The sequence below is a fragment of the Terrapene carolina genome, unplaced genomic scaffold (genome assembly GCF_002925995.2).
Source record: "Terrapene carolina triunguis isolate 2854851 unplaced genomic scaffold, T_m_triunguis-2.0 Scaffold580, whole genome shotgun sequence".
NCBI classification, from domain to species: Eukaryota; Metazoa; Chordata; order Testudines; family Emydidae; genus Terrapene; species Terrapene triunguis.
In genome coordinates this window covers 9250922-9278437 of record NW_020664931.1, presented here as the reverse complement: position 1 = coordinate 9278437, position 27516 = coordinate 9250922, and the positions used below count along the sequence as shown (strand labels likewise).

At 41.1% G+C, this 27516-nt stretch overlaps 1 protein-coding gene across 1 annotated transcript in view; it reads left to right on the top strand.

Annotated features, from left to right (window-relative positions):
* DNAH5 (dynein axonemal heavy chain 5) overlaps positions 1-27516 on the top strand; it is a 215721-nt gene that overhangs the window by 166764 nt on the left and 21441 nt on the right. The window contains exons 67-75 of the mRNA XM_026659120.1: positions 1399-1520; positions 2129-2278; positions 5739-5984; positions 9512-9731; positions 10460-10665; positions 13774-13977; positions 15189-15404; positions 19169-19381; positions 26889-27041. Coding sequence (XP_026514905.1) covers positions 1399-1520; positions 2129-2278; positions 5739-5984; positions 9512-9731; positions 10460-10665; positions 13774-13977; positions 15189-15404; positions 19169-19381; positions 26889-27041 — 1730 coding nt within the window. The remainder of the gene's footprint in view (positions 1-1398; positions 1521-2128; positions 2279-5738; positions 5985-9511; positions 9732-10459; positions 10666-13773; positions 13978-15188; positions 15405-19168; positions 19382-26888; positions 27042-27516) is intronic.

Here is a 27516-nt window from a genome sequence, read left to right as displayed (position 1 = left end):
ATTCTTTTATAGGTACAGCTTTTCTGCCTGTCAGGTGTTACTGCTTCTGAAATATCAGAGGAGATAAAGAATGCAGTATCATATTGTACTGATAACTTATGGGAATAATATTGAACTTCAATGATGTAGGTGTTGGGAATTAAAGAGGTGATAAGAGGTAAAAGAGCAATCTCATTATAGCACCATTCCAGATGACTTTGCAGTAGGTAGTCCAAGTACTATCCAGCATGCGTGTTTTTTAATCAAAGAATTTGAAAAAAGAGACGTGGACACTAAAGGACCCATGGCTTTTTAGTAAATGCAGAGGGTTCACAGGAAGTGAAACTGAAAATAATGTAAAACAATTCTTAATGACCTAAAAAGCTTTTCTGGACAAAAAAATGTTTCGACTTTAGTCATGTAACCTCATGCAAGTGCCGTGTGCCCTCATTGGGAAGTTAAACATCATCCCCTGTCCACTTTCCAAGGGGATACTGGTCCTGTTTCTAGCCCAGTAAGATACTAGACTTCACAGGCAACACTTCTTATGGTTTAAAAGGAAAACTTGTTCCTGTGTCCATGCTGAATCTTCCCCTCAAGAGGGCTAACTTTTGGAGGGAACTGAAGGTTGGCTTAAAGGAATGGCAGTTTGTTTGAGGCTGCTCAAGACATAGGAGTGTTAGAAAAAGTCTTCAGGAGGCAAACTAGTAAGCAGAGACCAAATGAGGTGGTCCAAGATGTGTGGTAAATGTACTCATTACAAAACTACAATTGATACTTGGCTTCTCCAGTGTTGACTAACTGAAGTTGGTGCAAAAGTTTTTATGCACAACATAGTTTCTCCTTATCCATTTCTCTTCAAGAAGTCAGTGATTCAGGTAGATCTCCTTCCTCCATCCTAATCTAGATTGAAGTGAACTTCAGGGGAGACAAATGACCTTTGGATAATTGAGCTTTGAATAATTTAGCTTTTTCTGTACTAGTTTTCTACACAAAAAAAGTAAAAATTAAAAGGCCAGCTTTTTTTTTTTTAAATAACTTGTGTAAACTAAGATTTGTCACTTCAATGAAACTAAGTTTCAATTTTGACAGGGCTCTCGCATGTTCAAAAATCTTTTTTTCAGAAGTGTGTGTGTGTGTGTGTGTGTGTGTGTGTGTGTGTGTGTGTGTGTGTAAAACACTAGATTTGGTTGAAATGCCTCATGTTTTCAATTCTCAAAATTTGTTCATACAAATTTAAAGTTTTTTCTGATGAAATTAAATAGAGAACAGACTTTTGGAAAAAATTTTAGAGCTTTCATCTACTACAGAAGTGCATGGAATATGGTCTCAATATTTAGATGAGGTTTTCCAAAATATTGCTTTTCTGGAAAACTCTATTTTTAAAACAGGCTCTAATTATAGCCTTACCCCTCACAGGTGGTGCTTCTCTGGACCTTAAAGCTTGTCCTCCTAAACCATCTAAATGGATCCTGGATATGACTTGGCTGAACTTGGTGGAACTCAGTAAGCTTAGACAATTCTCAGATGTTTTGGACCAAGTAAGTAGCAGTTTCTCCAAAGAGTCCTATAAATTAAGAGGCACCGAGCAACAGATGATCATTAAGTATTTGTCCATGTCCTTAGTCATCTGTGAACAATGAAATGAAATTAATATACAAAATTAGGCTATGAAACAACTAAGGCTATTACACACACTATGCCCACGAAAGAACTCAGGAAAGCAACTAAATGAAGAGAGGCCACTTAGTAATACATATTTTCTGTCCTCCATTCACAAACACATACGCCCCATAACATTTTCCCAATTCTCCTCCACTACATAACACAACCTTAACTCTGTTCCCACGGGGATGCAAGCTTTCCTGCATCCCTAGAGTGCTCCGTTTTGACTGCCCCTCCCAACACTTTCTGGTGAATATTTAGTATAGCCGTTTGGTTGAGGGCATCAATGTATAGTCCTTTTTTTGGACTCCGTCTAAAAATTTGTTTTCTCTAATATCCACAGTAACCCTATATAAACAAAGATTAATAAATAAACATGGGTATGCCTCTAATGTCTGACCTTCACTGAAAGTTTTGGAGTTTGTGTGTTGCAGTGTGACTCCTTCTATATTGTGAGATGCGGTTCTCTGCCTTATGTGTACAGATTTCAAGAACAGAGAAACAATGGAAAATCTGGTTTGATAAGGAGAATCCAGAGGAAGAACTTGTTCCCAGTGGCTATGATCAATCTCTGGACTGCTTCAGACGTCTCCTCCTTATTAGATCCTGGTGTCCTGATAGAACCATAGCTCAGGTACATTAACCCGTAGGCATATTTTGTCTGCTCCTTCAGATGTAATAACTTCCTGTAGGAATTGCTTAATTAAGTTTGAATATATTTTATCAAATATACAATATAGCAGGGATTGGCAACCTTTGGCATGCAGCCCGTCAGGGAAATCCGCTGGCGGGCCGGGATGGTTTGTTTATCTGCAGTGTCCGCAGGTTCGGCTGATCGCAGCTCCCACTGGCTGTGGTTCGCCGTTCCAGGCCAATGGGGGCTGCGGGAAGTGGCGGCTAGCACATCCCTTGGCCCACGCCACTTCTCGCAGCCCCCATTGGCCTAGAACGGCGAACCGCGGCCAGCGGGAGCTGCGATCAGCCGAACCTGCGGACGCTGCAGGTAAACAAACTATCCCGGCCCACCAGCGAATTTCCGTGATGGTCCGCATGCCAAAGGTTGCCGATCCCTGCAATATAGCACCAGAGTTTTAGTGCTATGTATGTAAAATGTTACTATCTTCTAATAATCCTTGTTACTTAAACAGCCCTTGGGATTTTTTCAAAGTGCTTTACAGACCTATACTAATTCATATAGCTATCGCAGGGGTGATCCCTTTGTGTGATGATTCCACTTTGTGGATGGAAAAATTGACTCTCCCATAGAGTCGAAACTTAAACTCAGGAGTTACTGTGCTCAGTCCACATTGCCTTGTAAGTGAAATAGAAACTTGCTTGCTGGCCTCATTAATATGGTAACAGAAATCCTAGCTGGAATTTCATCGCCACCTTAAAGTTTAGCTGAAATCTCTTCCAAAACTTTGAAAAACATTATTTAAACACCATTCTGCTTATTTAACTTTACATGTTCTGCCTTGTCTTTTCTTCATGCTACTGAGTTAAACTATGTGAGAATCAGATCATTTAAGACTTTTTTTTTTTTTTGCTATTTGGTTTGAGCACATCCTCATTTCATACTGTGCAGAATTGCACCAGATAAGTAGTTTTTGTCCAACTGTTTCCATGGAAAATGAGAAGAGAAATACAGGAACTATATGCTTCAAGTGGAAAATATGTAAATATTTGGATATCCTGGAAATGCTACAGCAAAAAACAACAATTCTGGAAAGACTCTCTTTCCCCTGGCCACATCCCACCCTGTGGGTGCTGCAAAGCAAGGTGGCATTGGCCCAGAATGAGTGAGTTCATATTAACAGAGAAATGGTGTCAGTATCTGGACCAATGATACTAAGTTTTGTGGTGAAACTGCAACCCCTTCCCACCCACTCTCAAAGCCCAGTGGGCATAGGCCCTTGTGAGACAGTTTCTTGAGGAATCCGCTAGTTTGACAGTGAGCAGAGGAAGACACAACTCTCACCTGCTCATTGTTGGTGAGTTGACAGACCTGTTCAAGACTTGATTTTCTTTTAACCTCTGCCTACAGGTTATTCTAAGCAGAATATCATAGTGATATCTTATGTCCATAGCGTATTGATAACCTCCTATTTGTGTTATGCTAAATTAATTTGTTTCTGGTTATTGATCTACACTACCAGAGAATCAAATGTGAGGTCAGCTTTCCCACTTATACTGGATCCCACAAGTAGTTTTCTGCCTAACATTAAACTTGTTCTGTTACCTACATCTCTCTCTCTCTCTCTCTCTCTCTCTGTCTCTGTGTGTTATAAAAAAAAAGTTTGTACACCTGTGTGCATATGTATGTGTATATCTTGTCTTAAATTTTAGTCCATGATGAAAGCTTTTCAAGAAAAGCAATATGTACAATCTTGAAATGCAAAATCAGCTCTAACAGATAAGGCTGTGACTACAGATTCCTTACTGTACTAAGCAAATGAACTTAATAGTATTCTGTCTTACATTCTTGCTCAGAAGCTAGACTTTTTTTTTTTTTGAGGTAGAACTTCTTTAACTTTAACTTCTCTGGATTTTGTATAATTGCTCAGATGTGGCTGCTCTAGTTTTATTATTGTTTGCTTGGATTTCCTCTTCCTTCTCTCTGAGGTTTTAATTTGCCCATTGACTTTCCTTTGTCTCTCAGAGGAAATTTCAGTACTCTGCCTACCACTTAGGATCCTTTCAGTTATTTACTGCCTCACCTACCCAAGAAACTGTAGAGATTTTATCCATACTGAGATGTAGAAGGCTGGAATTAAACTCTAGGATGATATTATTACTGTTAAATTGCATATATTGTTTCACAGAACTTAATTATTGGCATTGCAATCCTCTCTGGACTTTTGATAGATGTAAATATTCAGTTCTGGTGTACATGGATACAACTTCTATTGAAGTTAGGGGACTGATTTCAATGCCAGAGCTTAACCTGGTCCAGATTATTCCTCTCACAAAAACAGGAATGCCCTATTCATGGTGAATCTCGCTTATCTTGTTTTGATTATACAGTACTTGGCTTTAGAGAATAAATACAAATTTACTTGAGAGTAACAGTTTTCAAAAGCTTATTATTTTCACTTCTGAAGGGTCTGTCTTTGGAGGCTTCCTTACAGTTAGTTTCATGTCTACTTTGCTTCTTCTCTACAGTGCTCAGTGACTGACTCCTTTTTAGTTTCAACTGTGGAAACTAAATAAGAGATCATTTAGTTAATTACCCACTAACTTTTACATAATTCAAGGGATTTTGTCCTCCCTCTTTATTGGCTCAGGTCTATAACCTGAAGAAATCATTTCCCATGTTCCTTCTTTCTAGCTGCCAGTTGATCTTAAGCACTAGCCACCTGCTCTTCCATGACCACTAAGCCATGACTTCCAAGTCCATGACTCCTCTGAAGTGCTGATCATTGTTCTTGCTCATATGTTAGTGTTTCCAAATCCTAAAATGGATTTCCAGTTTGTGAGAGATTGTGAAAAACTTGGTTTTGTTATACTTCAGAACAAAATGAAATGTCTCATGAAACTGAAGTTTAGCCAGTTCTAGTCTTGAATGCCTTTGTCTCTGAGAACTGACTCATTACTTATTGGTCCTTTTTCTTGTACATTAAACTGGTAGCTACTGTAAATTCAGAACTCAACTGCCAGAGCAGCGATAGAGCAGAGATCACTTCAGTCTAGTTTGAAAGGGCCTTAATTTGTTCTCCATTTATATATTTGCCTTACAGCTTCAAAAACTGAAATGGAGTTTGTCCTAAATAGCGTAGAGTCTCTGTAACTCATCTTCCAAATAATACCACTTGTTTTGATTACTACTTCATTGTGGCTTAAAAAAAAGGGGGGAAGGCACGAAAGCGTGATATCTTCCTCCTATGGCGATCTGATTTTAAATCATCTTGTCAACTGTTAATAGGCCACAACATTGCATATGGTGGTTATATGTTGACCATCTTACATAGACTGTTTCTATAGGATAAAATGTAGTGTTAAATTTGGTGAGTAGTTTATATATAACTTGCAGCCTCAGTTTATAGAAAGCAACATTTGAATGACTATAATAGATGTGGTTGAACTTTTTAATATAGGCCAGGAAGTATATCATGGATACCATGGGGGAAAAATATGCAGAAGGAGTCATCTTGGACTTGGAGAAGACATGGGAAGAATCAGATCCACGTACTCCTCTCATCTGCTTTCTTTCTATGGGTTCTGATCCTACCGACTCAATCATTGCTCTGGGGAAAAGACTGAAGACAGAGACACGTTATGTTTCCATGGGTCAGGGACAAGAAGTCCATGCTCGTAAACTTCTACAGCAGACCATGGCACATGTAAGGCAAAACCTGAATCGTTGTTGTCTTGTCACTGCGTGGTTACAACATGTAATGTGTTATAACCCTGAATAGAAACAAAGCGTTCTGATACTGTTGATGCATGTAGATCTAATTGTTTTATAAAAGTAACTTGAATTCCAAAACAATAGGCCTGCGTCATACAATGGTAGACTATCAATGAAAGCCAGTCAGTGAAAATGCATGTGACTAATGGGAATTCCATAACTGATTATGACATGCCAACTTCATGATCTGACTTAATGATTATTAACTACTAGTACAGAGGCATTTCATATGATGCTTTTAAATTTATTTTACTATCTTGTTGACAAATATTGGCACAATGTGTAAACATTGAGAGGACTTCCAAATTTCATGTCTCTTATAGAGAGCACATTACATATTTGTGATTTTCTGTGGAAAAACAAATACATAACATAAGAACTGCTATAGTGTGTCACACTAGTGGTCCATGTAGCTCAGTTTTCTGTCTCTGACAGTAGCCAATACCAGAGATTCAGGGAGAATGTACAGAACAGGGCAGTTATGGAGAGATCCACCCCATCTTCTCATTCTGGCAACCAGGTTCACCCTCTGACCATCTTGGCTAATAAGCATATAAGTTTGAAAGAGACTTAATTTGTTCTCCATTTATATGTTTGCCTTACAGCTTCAAAAACTGCAATGGAGTTTGTCCTAAATAGCTTGGAGCCTCTGTAACTCATCTTCCAAATAATACCACTTATTTTGATTACTACTTCATTGTGGCTTAAAAAAAGGGGGGGGGGCACAAAAGCATAGATGGATTTATCCTCCAGGAATTTATCTAGTTCTTTTTAAAACCCAATTATACTTTTGGCTATCACAGCATCCCGTGGCAATGAGTTCTAAGGTTAATTTTGTGTTATGTGAAAAAGTACTTCTCATGTTTGTATTAAACCTGCTGCCTGTTAATTGTATTGGCTGGCCCCTGGTTTTTGTATTGTGGGAAATGATAAATAACACTTTTTCTATGCACTTTTTCCATACCATTCATGATTTTATAGACCTCTTCCCTCCCTTAGTCATCTCTTTAAGATGAACAGCCCTATTGTTTTAATCTCTCCTCATATGGAAGCTGTTCCATACCCTTGATCATCTTGTATTGCCCTTCACTGAACCTTTTTCCAGTTCCACTATATCCCTTTTGAAATGGGAAGACCAGAACCGAACACAGTATTCAAGGTGTGGGCACACCATAGATTTATATAGTAGCTATATATTTTCTGTTTTATTTTCTATCCCTTTCCTAATGGTTCCTATGATTATATTAGCCTTTTTGAATCTGCTGCACATTGAGCTATAGTTTTCAGACAACTATCCACAATTACTCTGAGATCTCCTTCTTGAACGGTAACAGCTAATTTAGAATCTGTCATTATATATGTGTAGTTGGGATTATTTTTCCCAACGTGCATTACTTTGCACTTATCAACGTTGAATTGTATCTGCCATTTTGTTGCCCAGTCACCTGGTTTGGTGAGATTCCCCTGTAACTCTTCGCAGTCTACTTTGGACTTAATACAATGCTTTTTAATATAAATACTCATAGAATGGAAGTTATCTGTAAGCAGTCTGGGGAGGAAAGAGAACAAGGTTTTTATTAATACAAATTAGCAATTGAAAGTGCTCATGTGTAATAGGACTGCAATCCAATTCAAAGGGGGAAAATAATACATATTCTTTGCACAATAGCAATCCATTTTATGGTGGCAGTGAAATCATTATAATCTTACTACTTCAGCTGAAGAGGAGAGCAATGAGTTAAACTGACACTTGTTTCCTAAATGTATGGACAGCTGAGCCCAGCTCAGAGGCTTTCAGCTCTTTGTGCTGTATTTGGAAGCAGTGAGTGATAGCTGCCACCTTGCCCCCTGCATTGTAAAATACATAAAATTAGGAGGCTGCCTTCTGGTGATAATTTATCATTATGTAGTGAAGTGACATTATAGCCTGGTAATGGGAAATGTCATAAGGAAGAGATTGCGAATGGGGAAATAAATGTATCTGCAAGGAGTCAGCGTCCCTCTCCCACACCCATAGTCAGCAAAGGGTGAGTAAACACCCTTTGTACTCCCCAAAAGTCTATCCCATCCATACGCTTACTCTTCTGAGCATTGAGAGAGAGGGAACTAACTAGGTAATTGTTTCCCTTCTGGGTTTTGGGTAGGGAATGGAGAATTTGGTAGCAAGATCTCATTTTCCCTGAAGAAGGAGAACTGGAGGAGTCGGGGGGACAAAAATTCCTGTAGATAAAAGGAAATAGGGGGTTCTCTGCTTTTGTACAATTCACCCATCTGGTGCGGATGGTGCTCCAGCTAATGATGTGAAGGTATTGAGTCCTATCAACTCTTTAGTCAGATGCAAGTCCTCCTGTTGCTTCCACTTGAGTTTCTCACTTAATGAAGCCTCATTTACCTGAGGCAGAACAAGAGGTAACAGAACTCTCCCAAATCCAGAAGGGGTGTGTGTGGAGGGAGGAGCTGTGGTCCCATACAGTCTATTTTGTTTTAACCCCTATTTAGCATCTCCATCTTGCTGGGTTGATCAGGTCACTAGGATACCATCATCATAGTGTCTGTAATATGTGGGCTGGTTAGCATGTCAAGGTATGTATTTCCGAGCTCACTGATTTAGCACTTCTATCCCAGTGGTCTTCAGGAACACTTTTATTGTAGTGAAAAGGAAACAAAACTTCTACTTAATGGAGGACAGCAGGTTCAATGGATCCACTGATTGGAATCATGGACAGGTCAAGACTCATAACCATCAAAGTTGAGAATCAAGGGTACATGATGGAGGATTAAGTAGGCCTTGTTTTGAGGAGGAGTATAAAAAGGACACTCAAAGGGTCATCCCACACATCTGCAAGTGGTAAATTTGCCATTCTTGTCAGACAGCATGGGCTGTCATTAGCATTTTCTTGCAGATGGGAAATACTTTGTTACTCCATCAATGGCTATTAGCCAGAATGGGCAGGGATAGTGTCCCTAGCCAGGGAATGAGCGACAGAGAATGGATCAATTGATGATTACCTGTTCTGTTCATTCCTCTGGGACATCTGACATTGGCTGCTGTCAGTAGACAGGATACTGGGCTAGATGGGCCTTTGGTCTGACCCAGTATGGCCGTTCTTATGTTCTTATATCTTAGTTGTACAATTAGCATGTGAACTGGCTGCCAGTTCTTGAGTTTTACATGGGAAAATATAAAGTTCTGAAAGGCACTAATTTGAATTGATGAGGACTTGGTGCAGAGTTGACAAGCTTAGAACTGGAATGTGGAGGAATATGTTACTTAAATTCTTCCCACCTTGCTGCACATGAGCTGTTGGACACATTTGATTACCATGCTGTAAATTAGAATTGTTTGATACATTTCTAATTGTAATGATAAATAAAATGTCATTTAGTGTTTTCAGTTTGCAAATAAATTTAAATACCACACAAATGCATATCACATCTTGTTCTCTTCTGTTGCACTAGGGAGGATGGGCACTTCTTCAGAACTGCCACCTGGGGCTTGACTTTTTGGATGAGCTGATGGACACTATTATAGAAACTGAGACTGTCCATGAGAACTTTCGCTTGTGGATGACCACTGAGGTTCACCGGCAGTTCCCCATTACCCTTCTTCAAATGTCCATTAAATTCACCAATGAACCTCCACAGGGGCTCAAAGCTGGTCTGAAGAGAACATATGGTGGTGAGTGAAAAAAATCAACAGGGAATAAAATATAATTTGTAGTGGTACACAATTAAATAGGTCCTTCCTTCCAGCCCCACCTATGTTACCGTGTGATCATGTTGCAGTTCTTGGTAGAATCAGAATGAAATGTTGGACACTGCCTGCAGACCTTATCCGTTGAAGCTGATAACAACAAGAGTTGTGCATGTGGATTCCACGGCACAACTTGGCCCTAAGATGAAGCCAGATGAAAAGAAAATCGAGAGAAATTGGAGAGTTGCTGAACTCATCTGATATAAAAACAGGAATATTTTTTCCACAAATTATAACCTCCAGTGTCTTGCTTAAAATGCTTTTTAACACATCATTTAATAATTGAACACCCTTGCACTTTTTATGATGAAAGGCCATATGCTGATTTTATCATGCTAGAGCAATGATTTTTATGTGATTTTCTGGGAACTAAAAAGCTGTATCTCCTGTCCTCAAAGGGCTTGTTGATACGATAAATGCACCAGATGTGCACTGTAACATGTTCATTTATATTTCTGAACTTTATGCTAACTTGTGCTACCTAAAAAGAGCATACTTTCTCCAGACTAGAGTGCTTTGTGATATAGTAAATGCATCTCTGGAGAGATTCAAAGCTAACTAAGTACCACCAGGAGAGGTATTTTAGTAATGGATCACACTGAAACTAAAATGCTGGTAGCTTATGGCTTGTGATGTCCACTTTTTTCCAACAGGTGTGAACCAAGATCTCCTGGATGTCAGTAACATGGTGCAATGGAAACCAATGTTATACGCTGTTGGTTTCCTGCACTCCACAGTTCAAGAAAGACGCAAATTTGGACCACTAGGTTGGAACATCCCCTATGAGTTTAACCAGGCTGACTTTAATGCTACTGTGCAGTTCATCCAGAATCATTTAGATGACATTGACATCAAGAAGGTACTTAATTCAATAGTTTGGGTAACTGGAATATTATGGATGGTCCCAAACAACTGAAATACAAACATGAATGCTAGATTTTAAAAAGCTTGTTCCTTTAACTCTAGATATATTGAGTGCCCACAGCATTGAAAACACTTGTCTACATATGTTGAGATACAAATGCAACTGCTCAGTGGGGGGTAACTTTTTAAATCCATTTTTAACCATGTGTATGTTTTCTAGTTATGTTTGTGGTGGTTACTTTTTTATTAGTCCAAAAAAATATATATAATTATGCAAAAAAAGGGGAGCTGTAAACTGCAGCAATATTTGAAGCCTAGTAGGCTTGTCCCAGTTGCAAACCTAACTGTAGAAAGTGACTAACAATTCACAAAATGTTAAAATAACCTATAACAACAAATGTTGGTGTTGGGGGGAAAGTGCACAGGGGAAACAGACTGAATTAGTCCAAACAAAAAGGACTGTGTTGAGATCGTATTTGCTAAAGAAGGAAAGTGTGGGACCAGAAATCAGTGACTCAAAATTGGTGTGTTGGAAAATAGATGTAATTGGTGGACAAAGTAATGAGGGGAAGGGCTATTCCACCCATTGCTCTCCTTTTGGGGTCCTCAGAAAGACTTCGTAGGGGGGCAGGAAATTAGCAGACTATGGCTGACTGAAAGGCTGACAAACAGGAAGGAGCGAGCGTTATCATTATGGCTTCCATCCCCTTTATCTCCTGGAACCCCAGAGTCCACCATGACACTCTTGGGCCTTTGTCATCCTAATCCTGAGATGTCCTGACCAGACCGAGCCAGAATGAGAGACCCAGATTACACTTTTCAGAGTAGCAGCCGTGTTAGTTTGTATCCGCAAAAAGAACAGGAGTACTTGTGGCACCTTAGAGACTAACAAATTTATTAGAGCATAAGCTTTCATGGGCTACAGCCCACTTCTTAAAGCTTATGCTCTAATAAATTTGTTAGTCTCTAAGGTGCCACAAGTACTCCTGTTCTTTTTCCAGATTACACTGTTGGCTCTAGCTAAACCCCAAACACCACTGGGGATGTGAGACTTTTTCACCCCCTCCTGGTGCACCCTTTTCCTTCCCCACCTTAATTCTTCTCTTTCCTATTTCTCTCCTATTGCCTTCTGTCTGAAAAGAGTCTGGCTTAGCTGGCTAAGACTATATATTTTACAACACTGCTGCAAGCCTGTGAGCAGAGAGACAGCTAAAAGCAATGCCCAAAGCAACCTGATGCTGGTGTAAGTTTGTCAGGTCTCAGAATGGCTGATAAGACCAAGTGTGATACCTGTGTTTTTCCAGCAGTGAGGTTGCAAGTGAGAGTCAACACCAAAGATAGAAACTGATTTATTTTGCTATTCTTTTCTTTTCCCTTTTGCGTGTGCTTGTCTTGTTTTGTCTTCAAGAAAAAGGGATCAAACTTTAGCAGCCGCAATAAGAGATCCAGGCTATCTTAGCTAACTTCTGTTTTCCCCAAATAGGACAGTTATTACCATCTTTAATACCATCTAAAGGACTGTCAAATAAGGGGTTTTGTCCTTTTAAAAACTTTCTGTAGCTTAAAGGACCAAGGGATGTTGTTAAAATGAAAACCTTATTTAATACTTTACATAGCAAATGCTTTAACTGTCTTTTTTCCTTTCTTTTCTACATATTTAAAGGGTTAAAAAGATTTCTAATGGTTTGTTTGCCAAAGTACTAAGCCAGCTGAGGTCTCTGTATACCAAACACTGAAGCTTGTTTAAGACTGCTTGATGTTAGACAATGACTGGGTTATGCTATCACCTTTGACTTTTTGGACACCTATATTCCATCGAAATTAATAAAGCAAAACACACCATGACATAGAGTTTATTTTTATTGTGAGATAGCGTTAAATGGCTAAAAGTTGTTTTTTGTATTTCAGAATGATGTTCTGTTTTATAACAAATGTTTTAATTATATATTTCAATTATTTGTGATTTAATGGAATTAGTACTTGCTTTTTGACCCTGTCTTCATAAATCAGTGCTTCTCATGCCCACACCAGTTTTGGGGAATGGGTTGGATGGCAAGCTGTACATGTGTATCTGTGAGGAGAGTATCAAATTTAGGAAAATATTATTTGAAATTTGTTGGTACTAATTTTGTGAAAGTTAAAGATGCTGATGAATTTTCTGAACCCCAATGCATCCCCTGCCTAAAAACCAAATACAGTGGGACATCAGAGCAGCAGTTAGGAGTCTACAAAGATAATTCTAATTATTTCTGCACTGCAATGGTGGTGGATTTTGTTTAAACGACCTAAGCAGAAAGCATATTACTACTGACCAGCTATTCCATGCTTCTGTGGCCCTTCTGTGACACTCTGGCAGCAAAAGGGGACTGTAAAACTGGCTTAACTAGCCTCCTGAAGATGTCTCTGGATGGGAGAATCCAAAACAGTGTAGTGAACCATAGTTGCTTCTCTGGCAAAGCTCATTGCCATCTCCATTGTAAATGGCATTTGAGGGCATGGTTGGCGCGAAGCTGTACCACAGGTATCCCAGCTGCCAAAAGAGCCCCTTGTTACTTAAGCCAGTGGCTCTCAAAGCCGGTCCACTGCTTGTTCAGGGAAAGCCCCTGGCAGGCCGGGCCAGTTTGTTTACCTGCTGCGTCCGCAGGTTCAGCCAATCGCAGCTCCCACTGGCCGCGGTTCGCCACTCCAGGCCAATGGGGGCTGCGGGAAGCGGCGTAGGCCGAGGGATGTGCTGGCTGCCCTTCCCTCAGCCCCCATTGGCCTGGAGCGGTGAACCACGGCCAGTGGGAGCCGCGATCAGCCGAACTTGCGGACACGGCAGGTAAACAAACCAGCCCGGCCCGGCAGGGGCTTTCCCTGAACAAGCGGCGGACCGGCTTTGAGAACCACTGACTTAAGCCGCTGTAAATTGTGTGAGGATTGAGCAGACCTCAAGATCAGGGGAACACAAGGGTGGTGTAAAATCACTTTCACCCTCAAGAGGGTCAGATGATCTGGGCCTATATACAATACTGTATGTATACAGACACATGAAGATGTCAACAGAGCTCTGCATGAAATTCAGGGAGGTTTAGCCACAATTAATGTTTGTATGTTGTTTTAGGGTGTCTCCTGGAATACTGTTCGCTACATGGTAGGCGAGATCCAGTATGGAGGTCGAGTGACTGATGACTATGACAAAAGACTGCTGAACACATTTGCTAAAGTCTGGTTCAGTGAAAACATATTCAGTCAAGACTTCTGCTTTTACAAAGGGTACAGCATACCCAAATGTACCACAGTGGATCAGTACCTTCAGTACATACAGGTTTGTACAGTACCAAGCTCTTACCAAATGAAAACAATACTAATAAACACTCATCCAAGTTCTTTCTACCCTTCAGCATCTTCCTTTAGTTTCAGTCTGTTAAACAGATTTTTCTCCTGTCTGCATACTTGCCTAAATATCTGTTAGTGAAGGAGTTATAATGCTGTTCCAGTAGCTCTACACTTTATTTTTCCTTTTAACTCCCTTGAGAGAAGTACCATCTAGAGAGACCATTATCAAAGGAGAAATAGAGAATGGGAGTCCAGGCTCTTGGCCCTACCGCACAGGAAATGTTAGGGGAGTCTGAAGTGGAAAATGACTACTCAAACATAGGGGGAAATTGCATACTAAGGCCTGGTCTACACTGGAGGGGGGATCGATCTAAGTTACACAACTTCAGCTACGTGAATAATGTAGCTGAAGTTGACGTACTTAGATTGACTTACTGTGGTGTCTTCACCACGGTGAATTGACTGCTGCCGCTCCCCCATCGACTCTGCCTGCGTGTCTCGCCGAGCTGGAGTACAGGAGTCGACAGGAGAGCGCTCAGGGATCAATTTATCACATCTAGACTAGATGCTATAAATCGACCCCCGCTGGATCGATCGCTGCCCGCTGATCCGGCGGGTAGTGTAGACATACCCGAAGGCAGCGTTTCCCAAACTTGGGACGCTGCTTGTTTAGGGAAAGCCCCTGGTGGGATGGGCCGGTTTGTTTACCTGGCTCGTCTGCAGGTCTGGCCGATTGCGGCTCCCACTGGCTGCGGTTTGCTGCTCCAGGCCAATGGGAGCTGCTGGAAGCGGCGGCCAGTACATCCCTCGGCCAGTGCCGCTTCCAGCAGCTCCCATTGGCCTGGAGCAGTGAACCGCGGCCAGTCGGAGCCGCGATCGGCCGGACCTGCAGATGTGGCAGGTAAACAAACCGGCCCGGCCCGCCAGGGGCTTTCCCTACACAAGTGGTGTCCCAAGTTTGGGAAACACTGCTCTAAGTGGTTACAGTCAGCAGGGTTTGTGTTTCAGTGCTAGGTTTTAGGAAGCACTGGATTCTTTGCATCGAAGACTGCTAATTGAGCATCACAGGATGCCAAAATTAGGAAAATAAAGCTTTTTTTATTTTATAGGGTAGTAACTGCTTTTATTCCTCTGGCTTTTTTACAGCTGGCATTTGTGAATTTTACCTCCAATTACAATTCTTTGTGTTTGATCATCTAGAGCCTGCCCGCTTATGACACTCCTGAGGTATTTGGGCTGCATCCCAATGCTGATATCACTTACCAAAGCAAGCTTGCCAAGGATGTGTTGGATACCATCCTCAGTATTCAACCTAAAGACAGTTCCAGTGGAGGAGGCGAGACTAGAGAGGCGGTGGTAGCTAGATTGGCTGATGATATGTTGGAGAAGCTTCCTGATGATTATGCACCGTTTGAAGTGAGTTAATGAAATCCTGTCAATGACATCTGCTCTGTCTTGCCTTATGTATGTGCAGAAAAACACAGAAAAGTCCCATATAATCTTCTTTAAAAGTTTTAGTGAATCCATTTACACTGACAAATGCTTTAAAAATATATACTGAGGAAGTCTGAATGGGATGTAAATGTTCATAGTGAAGTTGCTAAAATTGTACTGATGGGCATTATTGCTTTGCTAAAAATTAAACCACTTGTTGATTTTCCGTTTACACTGCGGGAGGTCAGCAGTTTTCGTCAGCTAAACTAGATAGAACTTGTGCTCTGTTTGTAAATTAAAATTCCTAAATTTTGTTACTTTGCAGTTCAGCATAGAAACTGCAGATAGTTGTAATTTGTTTTCATATATTACAGTGTTTCTTTACAATGGAGTGAATGGCTCCCGGGATTGACAATGATGTGGATGTGGGTGTGAGAGAGTGAAATAAATGTGTGTGTGTTTGTGTGTGTGTGTGTGTGTGTGTGTGCGTGGAACCTTTTCATCTTGCCTTCACTGGTTCAAACCCAGTGAAGTTAACTACTGACTCAGCAACAATGCTTAGTAGCCCAATTGCGGTGAGTTTGGTTTCAGTTATAGTTGCAATAGACACTTTCCCACATTGTGCAGAGGAAACACTGCCACTGACTTACCCTCCCCTAGCTAGCATCCAGGGGAAACAGAATGGAGAGTTTAGGAGGGGAGAGTGAACAGACAGGACCATAGTGGCATGTGGCTAGATGCACAAGCTGCACAGTCCAGGGCTGCCCAGAGGCTTCAGGGGGCCTGGGGCAAAGCAATTTCGGGGGCCCCTTCCATAAAAAAAAGTTGCAATACTATATAATACTATATTCTCGTGGGGGCCCCTGTGGGGCCCGGGGCAAATTGCCCCACTTGCCCCGCCCTGGCACAGTCAGTGAACATGTCCATGTGTTCACACTCTTGTTTGTCTGGCTTTGGCTCAGCTCTTTTCAAATACAGTTATTCCCTTGTTCGTTATCTTACTTGTGCTGTGTTCCATCAGGTATGATGTAAGCGTCATGTCACAGTAGTTAACACCAGTGATGACAAACCCAACAGAAATGAGGCAGGGCCGTCTCTACCATTTTTGCTGCCCCAACCGAAAAAAAAAAGCGGCTCGGACTGCCGCCTGAACCTGCCGAAGGAAAAAAAAATAACCGGACTGTGCCGCCCTAAGAATGGACGGAATGCCGTCCCTTAGCATGTGCCGCCCCAGGCACGTGCTTCCTCTGCTGGTGCCTGGAGCCGGCCCTGAAATGAGGAGCCACCTGTTCTAATTTGAACTGCTGAGCCAGTGACCTCCCACAGGTCTGTGTCTTGGCATGAGCTCAGCACATTGAAATTTCTGAGCTAATGACCTCACAGAAGCCTGAGCACTATCACCCCAGCAAGCCGTAGAAGATAAGTTAGGAAACTTTTCTGAAGCTTGAGACTTGATATCCAATCAGAGCAGCACTTTTGAGCTCACAAGACTTGTGCCTTTTGTTATCCCCGCCAGCAAGTTTGTAGTGCTTAGGCTGAGGTTTCACAAGTTTTTAAGCTTTCACACAAGCCCAAAAGCTAGAGGTGCTCAACCACTAACTTCAGAGAGGGCTGACACTCATCCTAGCAAGGTAGGAGGAGTACTTAGCCAGTAACCTTAAAAAGCCCTGTGTTGCCACATAGACCCAAATGGTTAAATTGCTGAACTAGTGAGTTTACAAAGCCTTGTCTCTTGTAATCTTTCTCAGGAAGCTAAAGAATATCATAGAATATCAGGGTTGGAAGGGACCTCAGGAGGTCATCTAGTCCAACCCCCTGCTCAAAGCAGGACCAATTCCCAACTAAATCATCCCAGCCAGGGCTTTGTCAAGCCTGACCTTAAAAACCTCTAAGGAAGGAGATTCCACCACCTCCCTAGGTAACCCATTCCAGTGCTTCACCACCCTCCTAGTGAAAAAGTTTTTCCTAATATCTAACCTAAACCTCCCCAACTGCAACTTGAGACCATTACTCCTTGTTCTGACATCAGGTACCACTGAGAACAGTCTCGATCAATCCTCTTTGGAACCCCCTTTCAGGTAGTTGAAAGCAGCTATCAAATCCCCCCTCATTCTTCTCTTCTGCACACTAAACAATCCCAGTTCCCTCAGCCTCTCCTCATAAGTCATGCGCTCCAGACCCCTAATCATTTTTGTTGCCCTCCGCTGGACTCTTTCCAATTTTTCCACAAGGTGTCAAACTAGACATCTCACAAATCTGACCCTTATTATCAGCCCAATAAGCTTGAGAGGCTGAGCAGGGTTTAAAGGAACAGTGTGGACAAGTGCAGTACCCCTTCCTCTGATAACACCTTCACTCCCTCTGTTGGGCATTGGAGAACTCATCTTTGCCAGAGCTGCTGTTCTTCCTGATGTTCTTTGGTCAGCTTCTACTTTAGCACTACCGTATGCCTATGTGTTGGGTGTTCATGCTACTGTTTCAGCCGCTTCTTTACTTTTACCCTGAATGAAAGATAGAAGCTGTGCTCAAAGCTGCCTCATCAATGGGAGGTGAAATTAGGACTCAGGAGGTGAATCTTATCAGGATGTGCACACTGCCCTGAAGGGTCATTATCAGGTTCATTTAAAAACAATTTTCCTTAACTATGTTATAACCACCACCACAGAGGATGTAAAATGAAGTTAAAAAAATTAATTAAATTTGCACTCTTCATGCTGATTTCTCATTTTGGCTTCTGCATCTTTTCATGATAACTTTGTAGAACTTATTTTTATTAGAATATGAGATTAATAGTGTGATCTCCTTTGACCCAAGTGGCTGGTCAAACTTTGTGGCCCTGTGTCTTGTTTCTCCATAGACAGAGAAAATAGTGATAGAATCAGGTATTTTCTTTGATGCAATATTGTTTATTTGCAAAGATGATACATTGAGTCTTCTTTCCCTGAACACAGAAAGAAAGAAAAAAAAAAAAGCAGGAGACAGTTCTTTTGCTCACTGTTCCAAATCTGCCTTTCTAGCCAGCATGCATGTCCAACAAGTTTCCTCGCTTAGCTGCCTCCCAGGATCAAGTTACCAGTGCTTCTGTTATGGTCTACTTGGCTTCCTAGCAGCTTCTCTCTCTCTCTCTGTCTCTCTCTGTCTCTCTCTACTTTAGCACTACCATGTGCCTATGTTTTGGGTGTTCATGCTACTGTTTCAGCCTCTTCTTTATGTTTACCCTGAGTGAAAGACAGAAGCTATGCTCAAACTTAACAACAAGGTTTAATCCAACCCACAACAATACTATTAAAGTAGAAGGGTACAGTTTTTGTGGAAAGCAGCACGGGAGTTTGATCTCTTCCTTAAGTTCTCAAACTAGAGTCAGGTTTTGGTGCATAGTTGCTCCCTGGGACCGGGGCATTGGTATTCAGGCTGAGATTTCTGAAAGTGGGAATTGTATACAAGTTGCCGTGATGCCTTCTATTTCAGGGCTGGAGTGTAGAGTGTACATAAGTTATGGCAGGAATATTCCTGGACTCCGCGTCACTGATATCTCTTCCAATGGAGAGCTGACCAACAAGGGCCTTGTGATCTGCTACTGCTTGGGTCAGGGGTGACAATACCTACCTAGCTGATTGCCCTTACTTATAACCGTCTAATGAAAACGATCTGATCTTTCCATGTATTGGTATCTAACTTTGCCATAAAGTGAACTTTCTCTTGATTTATCTATAAGAATCTGCTTTTGTTTGGCTTTCTCTTGACAGGTAAAGGAAAGGCTGCAGAAGATGGGACCGTTCCAGCCTATGAACATCTTCTTGAGACAGGAGGTAGACAGAATGCAGAAGGTTATCACCTTAGTGCGAAGCACTCTGACTGATCTCAAACTTGCCATTGATGGGACCATCATCATGAGTGTAAATCTGAGGGATGCTTTGGATTGCATGTATGATGCAAGAATTCCTACCCGTTGGGAAAAGGCAGGTGTTAAACTGTTTAGAGTCCTCTGTCAATGTTACATTTTAAAGACTAAAAAAATTACATACTCAGATTATTAATCATCATTAATATCCGATATATTAATATACTTTAATTTCAAAAGGGTTAATGTATTTTGTTCAACCCCTTTTTGAAAATATAACCTTGAAATGAAGTGCTAGATCTCAATGATAATATGAAGTCATGGTTGTGACTGCATTATCAAATTTGAGAGAGAGCTTATAGCCGAAGAGTGGAGTTATGGTATTGTACAGGGTGTAAAATAGGGCAGAATCTGATCATATATCCCCCTTTCTTTGCCCTCTTTCTGACTTACTTTAAAAAGTCCTTTTTGTCTAAAACTTCTCATACCTAGTTGGCCAGCGAAGAAATATTTTTTCTGAAGTATTAGGTAAACTGTAGAAGGTAAGATTGAGTTCCATTTTATATTTAAAGCAGAGATTAATCCTTTTAGGTATGAAAAATACCATGTATCATGACAGCACTTTTTGGGTACAGAATGCATTTTCTGAGAATTTATAAATCTGTTAATTTGAGTTTAAATTCTGGATCCATTAAGAAAATCAGTGTGTGTCCTTTTTATCTTATTGTCTAGAAGCCCAGGGCAAATACAAACGATATCCGGGCAAATAGCTGATTAGCTTGCCTAAAATTAGATGATACATCAGATAATTTGCCTGCACAGCATGTGAACATCTCATTGTATTTTGATCCAGGTGGTTATCTAATATTTGGGTCTTGAGAGTTGTTTCAGTTAGGACCAGAAATGGATATTGGAGTCAGGTGTTTCATCGATGCAGTTTTGTTTGTTTACAAAGAATGTAGATATACTCATGTTTCCTTGATAACAGTAGAAACAAAACAGGAGACAGTTTCTTTTTCACCAGACAAAAGACTATATACACACACACACACACACACACACACAATTGAATACTGTACACTGCAATGATGATTGTGAAGCTTGGTTGAGGTGGTGAAGTCAGAGGGTGGGATATTTGCCAGAGAATGCCTTACTGCTAAATGATGAACTAGCACTTGGCTGAGCCCTCAAGGGTTAACACATTATTGTTAATGTAGCCTCACACTCTACAAGGCAGCACAAATGGAGGGAGGGACAGAGAGAGACAGAGACACACACCATGTGTGAGAGAGAGAGACGCGCATTGCCCCTTTAAATACGCTGACCTCACTCTAAGTACACTGCCTTTTTAAGTAGATCAGCAAGTTGAGGCAGAGGGCAGGAGCAGCATGCAGCAGTGGGGGGAGGGACAGCTGAACTGCCCGGCAATTGCTAGCCTGCTGGGCAGCTGCCGCACAGGGAATTTAGGGGAGCGGGGAGCTGATGGGGGAGCTGATAGAGGGGCTGCTGGCCCACCCTGGTTCCAAGCCCCCACCAGCTTGCTCCAATGGGCTGCTATTTCTGCAAGTAGTGGACAAAGCAGGCGGCTGCCAAACAAAGTTATAAGGGAGCATTGCACAACTTGAAACGAGCATGTTCTGTAGTTGATCAGCAACATAACAACAAAACAATGTTAACCGGGACGACTTTAAGTGAGGAGTTACTGTACTCAGTAACAACACACTGAGCTCCCAGTGAAACACCTCCACCCACATAGCTCAGGTTTCTGACTAGCATTGCATATGGATTTTGTTTGGGTGATGGCTCCTATTGTTTCAGCTGTCTCTTTCCAGAAAGGAACTTAATAGCTTTCCAGAATTTATCCTGGATGCAGGGTAGCAGTCATGCCTACCAGCTTCCACAAGATTTCAGCCAACCCTGAGCATAACAGCATGAAGCCAAGATGATACTCATGTTGTTGTGCAGTGCATCCTTGAGCTTGGTGTTCCGGAACTTAACCATGTTCAGTGTTTTTATTATTCAAACTGATGCCAATCTATTGATGATAGAGATTATCCTTAAATTCCTTCCCCCCCTGCAAAGATAGCAATATCAGCTTCTTGCTTATGTTTTTGAGGCCTCTGAGGTACTTTGGAATTATTCACTATGTGCATTTTGTTGACAGTGACACCAAAGCACCAACAGCAATGATAAAAAAAAAATTTGACTGTGACATAGCTGGAACATAAGGGCTGAGGTAGCTTGAGTTACCTGTCTTGAACTTCGGAATAATCCTTCAAAGTTGGAGACACGTGTTTTCTTATAATGGGCTTAATCACCTTTGTGATGGGAAAGGATACTGACATATATCAGCGATTCCCTTTAAAGTTAAATACTGCCAAATACAAATGACTCTTTTTCAAACATATAAACAGCAGCCCACTTGCATTTCAGAATGTATTGCTCTTGATGTAAATGTTATCCATTGTCCTGTAGTGCTGTGGTGGTAGAAGCTGAGCTGGAATTAACTTAATCAAAACGTGCCTGTGTGGTATTGATGCAGATATGGATGAATGCAGATGCTTTCTAGTCCTATCTGGCTGATGTCTATTGGCTCGAAGGGAGACCAAGAAAAAAATACTACCTGTGGACACAGTTACAGTGAGCTCTCAATAGCTGGACTTGACTAACAGTATTTAGAGCTAGATTTCAATCCATATGGGCATTATCCATAATGTCTAAAGATTGACTTGAAAAAAAAATTACAGCAGTCTCTATTCTGATTCATTGTCAGACTGGTGGTGGGAGTGATGTAACTTCAAATCTAGGACAAAAGTAAACATACTACCAAGTAATAATCAGACACTAAAAGCAAGAGAATAAAAATGAGATCCTGGCTTAATAGTCCAAAGCGGGAGAGGGAACTAGCCAAATGCTGAGCAATGCCATTAAGACCATGACATCAGCAGCAATATTCATTTGAAACTACTTGAGAGAAACAGGCCTCAGCTCAAATGTAGGGTCAAGTGAATTTCTTCATTAGACAACCAAATTTGAAGCCTTAGCCACATTCTGAAAAGTGATCAGAAGCAGAATTTGTCTCTTTAAGTAGCTTAATTTATTCGTCTCTCATTTGTATACCTCTACAACCTTATGGATTTTAGTGAGACTGCCTGCATATAATTGAGAGTAGAATTTAGTCCACTGGGTTTATTTTTTCTAAAGTTAGTTTAGCTTTTTTAAAAATAACGAGCTTTGGTTACAATATGCATGTAGTCACTAATGAGCTGAATTGTGACAGTTTATAAGCCTTCTTGATTAAATCCTTTGATAAACACGTCTTAATTTTTTGTATTTAACATTTATTTAGTTTTTCTACAAAAATTTAATGAAACCTCTGTAACCTCAATCCTGCAAACGCTTAATGACATGCATAAATTGCCTGGACTGGGGTTTGTTCAGATACGTTTACTATGACAATCATTGTATGTTACTAAACACATAAAATAAACCAAACATTGCATGGTTATATATGGGACACACATTTACAAAAGCAAGGCAATGTTGTAGAAATAGGTGCATTTGTTTAAAATAGTGAATGGTTTAGAGAAGGTAAATCAAGTACTTCATTGATTCTCGTACTATATGAACGAGAAGATATTAAATGAAACTGAAAGCCAATAGCTAACAGTGATAAAAGGAAATAACTTTCTATGCAATGCATAACTTGTGGAACTCATTACTACTATTAGGTTATTAATGATGCCAAATTCTTTGTGAGACTCAAAGTAGTAATTATTTGGATGACATCATCTACAGTTACCTATGCTAGGATGAGACAGTCGATCAGTTGACACAGTAGTCAGTTGATATGGCCCAGCTTCAGTTTTTAATTGCAGTGTAGACATACCTTTTGGGACAACTTAAAGAGGACTGGTTTCAGAGTGGTAGCTGTGTTAGTCTGTATCAGCAAAAAAAATGAGGAGTACTTGTGGCACCTTAGAGACTAACAAATTTATTTGGACATAAGCTTTTGTGGGCTAAAACCCACTTCATCAGATGCTGTGACGGGGTCTGCTTACCCTGCACTAGCCCAGACAGAGTTAAGCCCATGGTATTGACAGCGAAGTCCCACCTCCCTGGCAAAACTGGGCATGCTCCAAGTGCTCTAATAGTATAAAGGGAGGGAGACCAGCTCATTCTGGGCTGGAGGTCGCAGGGGAAGGACTTGCCTGGGAAGCTCCTGCGGAGGGCCAGCCACAGCCTCTGACGGCACTGGGAATTGAAGCTGTTCACGGCCTGCCTGCACCCCGGCGACTAGAGGAACCCCTGGAGACGACTGGTCCTGCCGAACACAGAGGACCCAACATCTTATGGGAAACCCCAACACAGACTCTGGTAGGAAGTGACCCAGGGAGGGTGACTTAGTGGTACCTCCCACCCGGGGAAACTCAGCGTGTTTCGGTAGGACCCCCCAAGCTGAGTCAGTGGCAAGCCGCTATGCCACTATTAGGGCCCTGGGTCGGGGCCCGGTGGAGTCGGGTGGGCCCGGGCCCCCCTACTGGGGCTGCCCAACCCCATAAGGGGCGTCCCAATGCTTTGTAGGCTCTGGCCTCTAGGCCCCTCTGCCCTGTTCTGAAGGGCTGCTTCATACACTCTGACAGATAGGCCACACGGCCCTGACCCTAGGGGCATGGACCGTCACAGATGCATGTAGTGGAAAATACAATAAGAAGATATATAGATATAGATATACACACACACAGAGAGAGAACATGAAAAAATTCAAGCCTTGAATAAAGACTGGGGGTGGATGGGTCATTACACAAAGTAAAAACTATTTCCCCATGCTAATTTTTCCGCTACTGTTGCTCACACCTTCTTGTCAACTGTTTGAAATGGGCCATCCTGATTATCACTACAAATTTGTTTTCTCCTGCTGATGATAGCCCACCTTAATTGATTAGTCTTGTTAGAGTTGGTATGGCAACACCCATTTTTTCATGTTCTCTGTGTATATATATCTTCCTACTGTATCTTCCACTGCATGCATCTGATGAAGTGGGTTTTAGGCCACAAAAGCTTATGGCCAAATGAATTTGTTAGTCTCTAACGTGCCACAAGTACTCGTTCTTTTTAAAGAGGACTGATTTCCAGAGGGTGGGCATTGAGCACTTCCTGAAAATTGGGCTTTTTAAAATGTTTCTTGAGAGGCATGTGTTCATTCTTGAAAATGTAGGACAAAACTTATAGAGATAGTGAACCCTCATGGTTCAGGGCATAAACTGACCATTAATTGCCTGGGATTAAGAAGAACTTTTATAGAAGCTGACACCCACTACATGAAAATGTAGTTAAGTTTGAGGCCACATATCAGATATTTAGGGTGAACTGCATTACAGGTATGTTGTCATCTTCCAAGAACTGAGCATCATAATCCTAGGAAATTTAGAATTAAGGCGGAATTGAAAAGAAATCCAAACATATTAAGGTATGGAAATGTACAGATAAGGCACCCTTAATTCTTTCCTGTAGTGACCCTATGAAGGGGAAAATGTGTCTTGAAAAATCAGTTTCTGAATTCACAAACACTAAAATAGATTAATCCTAATTGTATGGGTTTTGCATAGTGCTATGGCAGGGCAGAGTTAAGGTTTCTGCTGAAAGAGAAAAATACACTTACGAAGAAGATCAAAGGGAGAATGAGTTTAAATTCATAAAGAAACAAAAGAAAAGAAAAGTAGCCTATACGCAGAATTTCAATGAGTTTTAACTATGCAGGGACTCTAAGGAATGGTGTTCTGTTACTGAGATTTATTGGGGTAAAAATCTGATACTGGATGCATAATTTCTTATGGCCCATTTTTACTTCAGAGTTGTCAGAAAATTCATTCTGTACCTCAAAAGTATGTGCTTTAGTCTTGGGAAACATATTTTTCATGCAGAGGAGGTTGAATCATTGCTTTAAGTTCAAAACTGAAGTCAGCATTAATGAATCACTGCCAAAGCCTCCTTAAAATATTATGTTAAAAAACTATGCTAAATGGATGTTACTGAGTGTTTGGCTTTGCCACCTCAGTAAGTGCCAGAACTAAGGTTGCCCGTGCAACCTTATTCATTCCTCATTGTGCGCATCCATCCTGGACACTGAAAGGGGCAGAGGACCTGTGGAAAAAACAGATGTGATTGTGGAATTAACTTAATGCATTATGATTCCATCTTTAATTGTCTGTGGAGTAGTCTGAGCATAAGATGGAGAAGCAGAGCCTGAGTTCTAATCCCAGCCTGACACTGGCTCCCTCTGTCAAATAACTTAGCTTCTCTTCATCTCTCTCTGCTATAGAGGTGCTTGGTATAGATCTTTGAAGATGGAAAATGCTCTGTATTATCACTGCATAAGATTTTATTGAGACAGAGCCTTTTTAAGTCTGAAAATTCAGTCTTTTAGTTCCCAAGACAACTGTCTATTCTGTAAGTGACATGAAATCAGCTTAATGTATGAGCATATGATTTCTAGACAGGTTTATAGAAAAATGCAGTGCTTTGACATCTATGGATAAAAGGCACTAGTTAGGTATTGTTTTAAATATGGAAAGGGGTCCAACTGAGGTTAATTGGGCACCCCTTATTGCTGGCATTTAATAACTTTTGAGTTGTTTACTTTGCAACCTAAATACTATTTGTTTTATGTAATTTCCTAAAGCCTTTTCTTAAAAAGATAAAGGCAAAACCAATTATTTTACATGCAACTACCTCCCCATCATGCATCATTAGCAGGGTTGGAAATGTGAGATTTAATCATTGCAACACAGACTGCTACCCTTTGAGATACTGGACTAATTAGCAGCAAGCGAAGGCTGTTACCCAGAAAGGTGGTTGGGCTTCTGGCATCATGTGCTGGAACTAGAAGGTGGTCAGGGGAAACTGAGGTAGGCCTTTTCCCCTACCCTGGGAGTTGGAGGTGCTCCTATACTCTGTGATACTCTCAGGGGAACTGCATTTTCAAGGGCATATAGCTTGGCCAAATTTGGGCAGATTTTCCTGGGGACTGCAGAAGGCATATACCTTACATGAGGTCCACCCATCTGCCAAATTTCAAGTCCTTGCCCCGAAGAATGGGTATGTTGCTATTGTTCAAAAAGAGGTGACAGAATTTTAACATAAGTAAAAAATAAAATAAAAAATCCCCTACACTAGGTCTCAGAACAGCCAATCCGTTTGGACTGAAAGTTCAAAGAAAAAAATTCAGCCTGTGAGAGACATCTAGCATGGAAACGTTCATCCCAAACAATTAGTTTGACAAAGTTATAATCAACTGAAATGGGGTCTTACAATGGGAAATGTCTGGCCACCATAGCCTCAGGTGGTGCTACTAATCCTGTCTATAATAATGGATATAGGGAGAAATTCTGGCCCTACTGAAGTCAATTGGAGTTGTATCATTATCTTTAGTAGGGCCAAAATTTCAGCCTGAGGTTGATAATTCCAAACTTAATATTTCAATAGTCTTGTAATAATATGTCCCTAATACTTTGAGATATTTTCCTTGATATGATAAATTAATTGGCATTGCTGTGATTACAAAATCTTGAAAGTTCTAAACATCCCCCTCCCCTAAAAAACACCTCTTTTATACCTGTTTCTAGGGGTCTTGGGCTTCCAGCACACTAGGTTTCTGGTTTACTGAACTTCTGGAAAGAAACCATCAGTTTTACTGCTGGATATTTGAGGGCCGACCAAATTGCTTCTGGATGACAGGGTTCTTTAACCCGCAAGGATTTTTGACTGCAATGAGACAGGTGAATAGTTTTATTTTTATATTACCCTTTCAATTATATTCCCCCTTTATTATAGCTTGCATGGGAAGGCTGAGTGTGTGTGTGAGAGGGAATATTTTCTTTTGTGTGTTGAACTACTTTGTCCTTTTAGGATTAGATTCTGCCCTTGGCTACATCGGACATGTTAGAAGGGGAGCTAAGGGACAGCTGAAATCCCCAGGACAAATTTTTGCTATCTTAGCAGTCATACCTGCCATGTTACCCTTGAGTATGGTGCACTGTACTTACTACTCTGGGCCCACCCATCTTCATGCCAAGGGCTGCCTTGGAGGGTCTCTAGGAGGGAGTGGGGATCAGACATGGCAAACACGCAGAAATTGGGCTTGTTTTTGGCTTAATTGGCTTGTGAGTAACTTATTGGCTAGTTTTTGGCTTGTAGCTTGTTTGGCTTGTTGCTTGTTGTAGCTTGTTGCTTCTTCTTCTTTTTTTTTTTTTT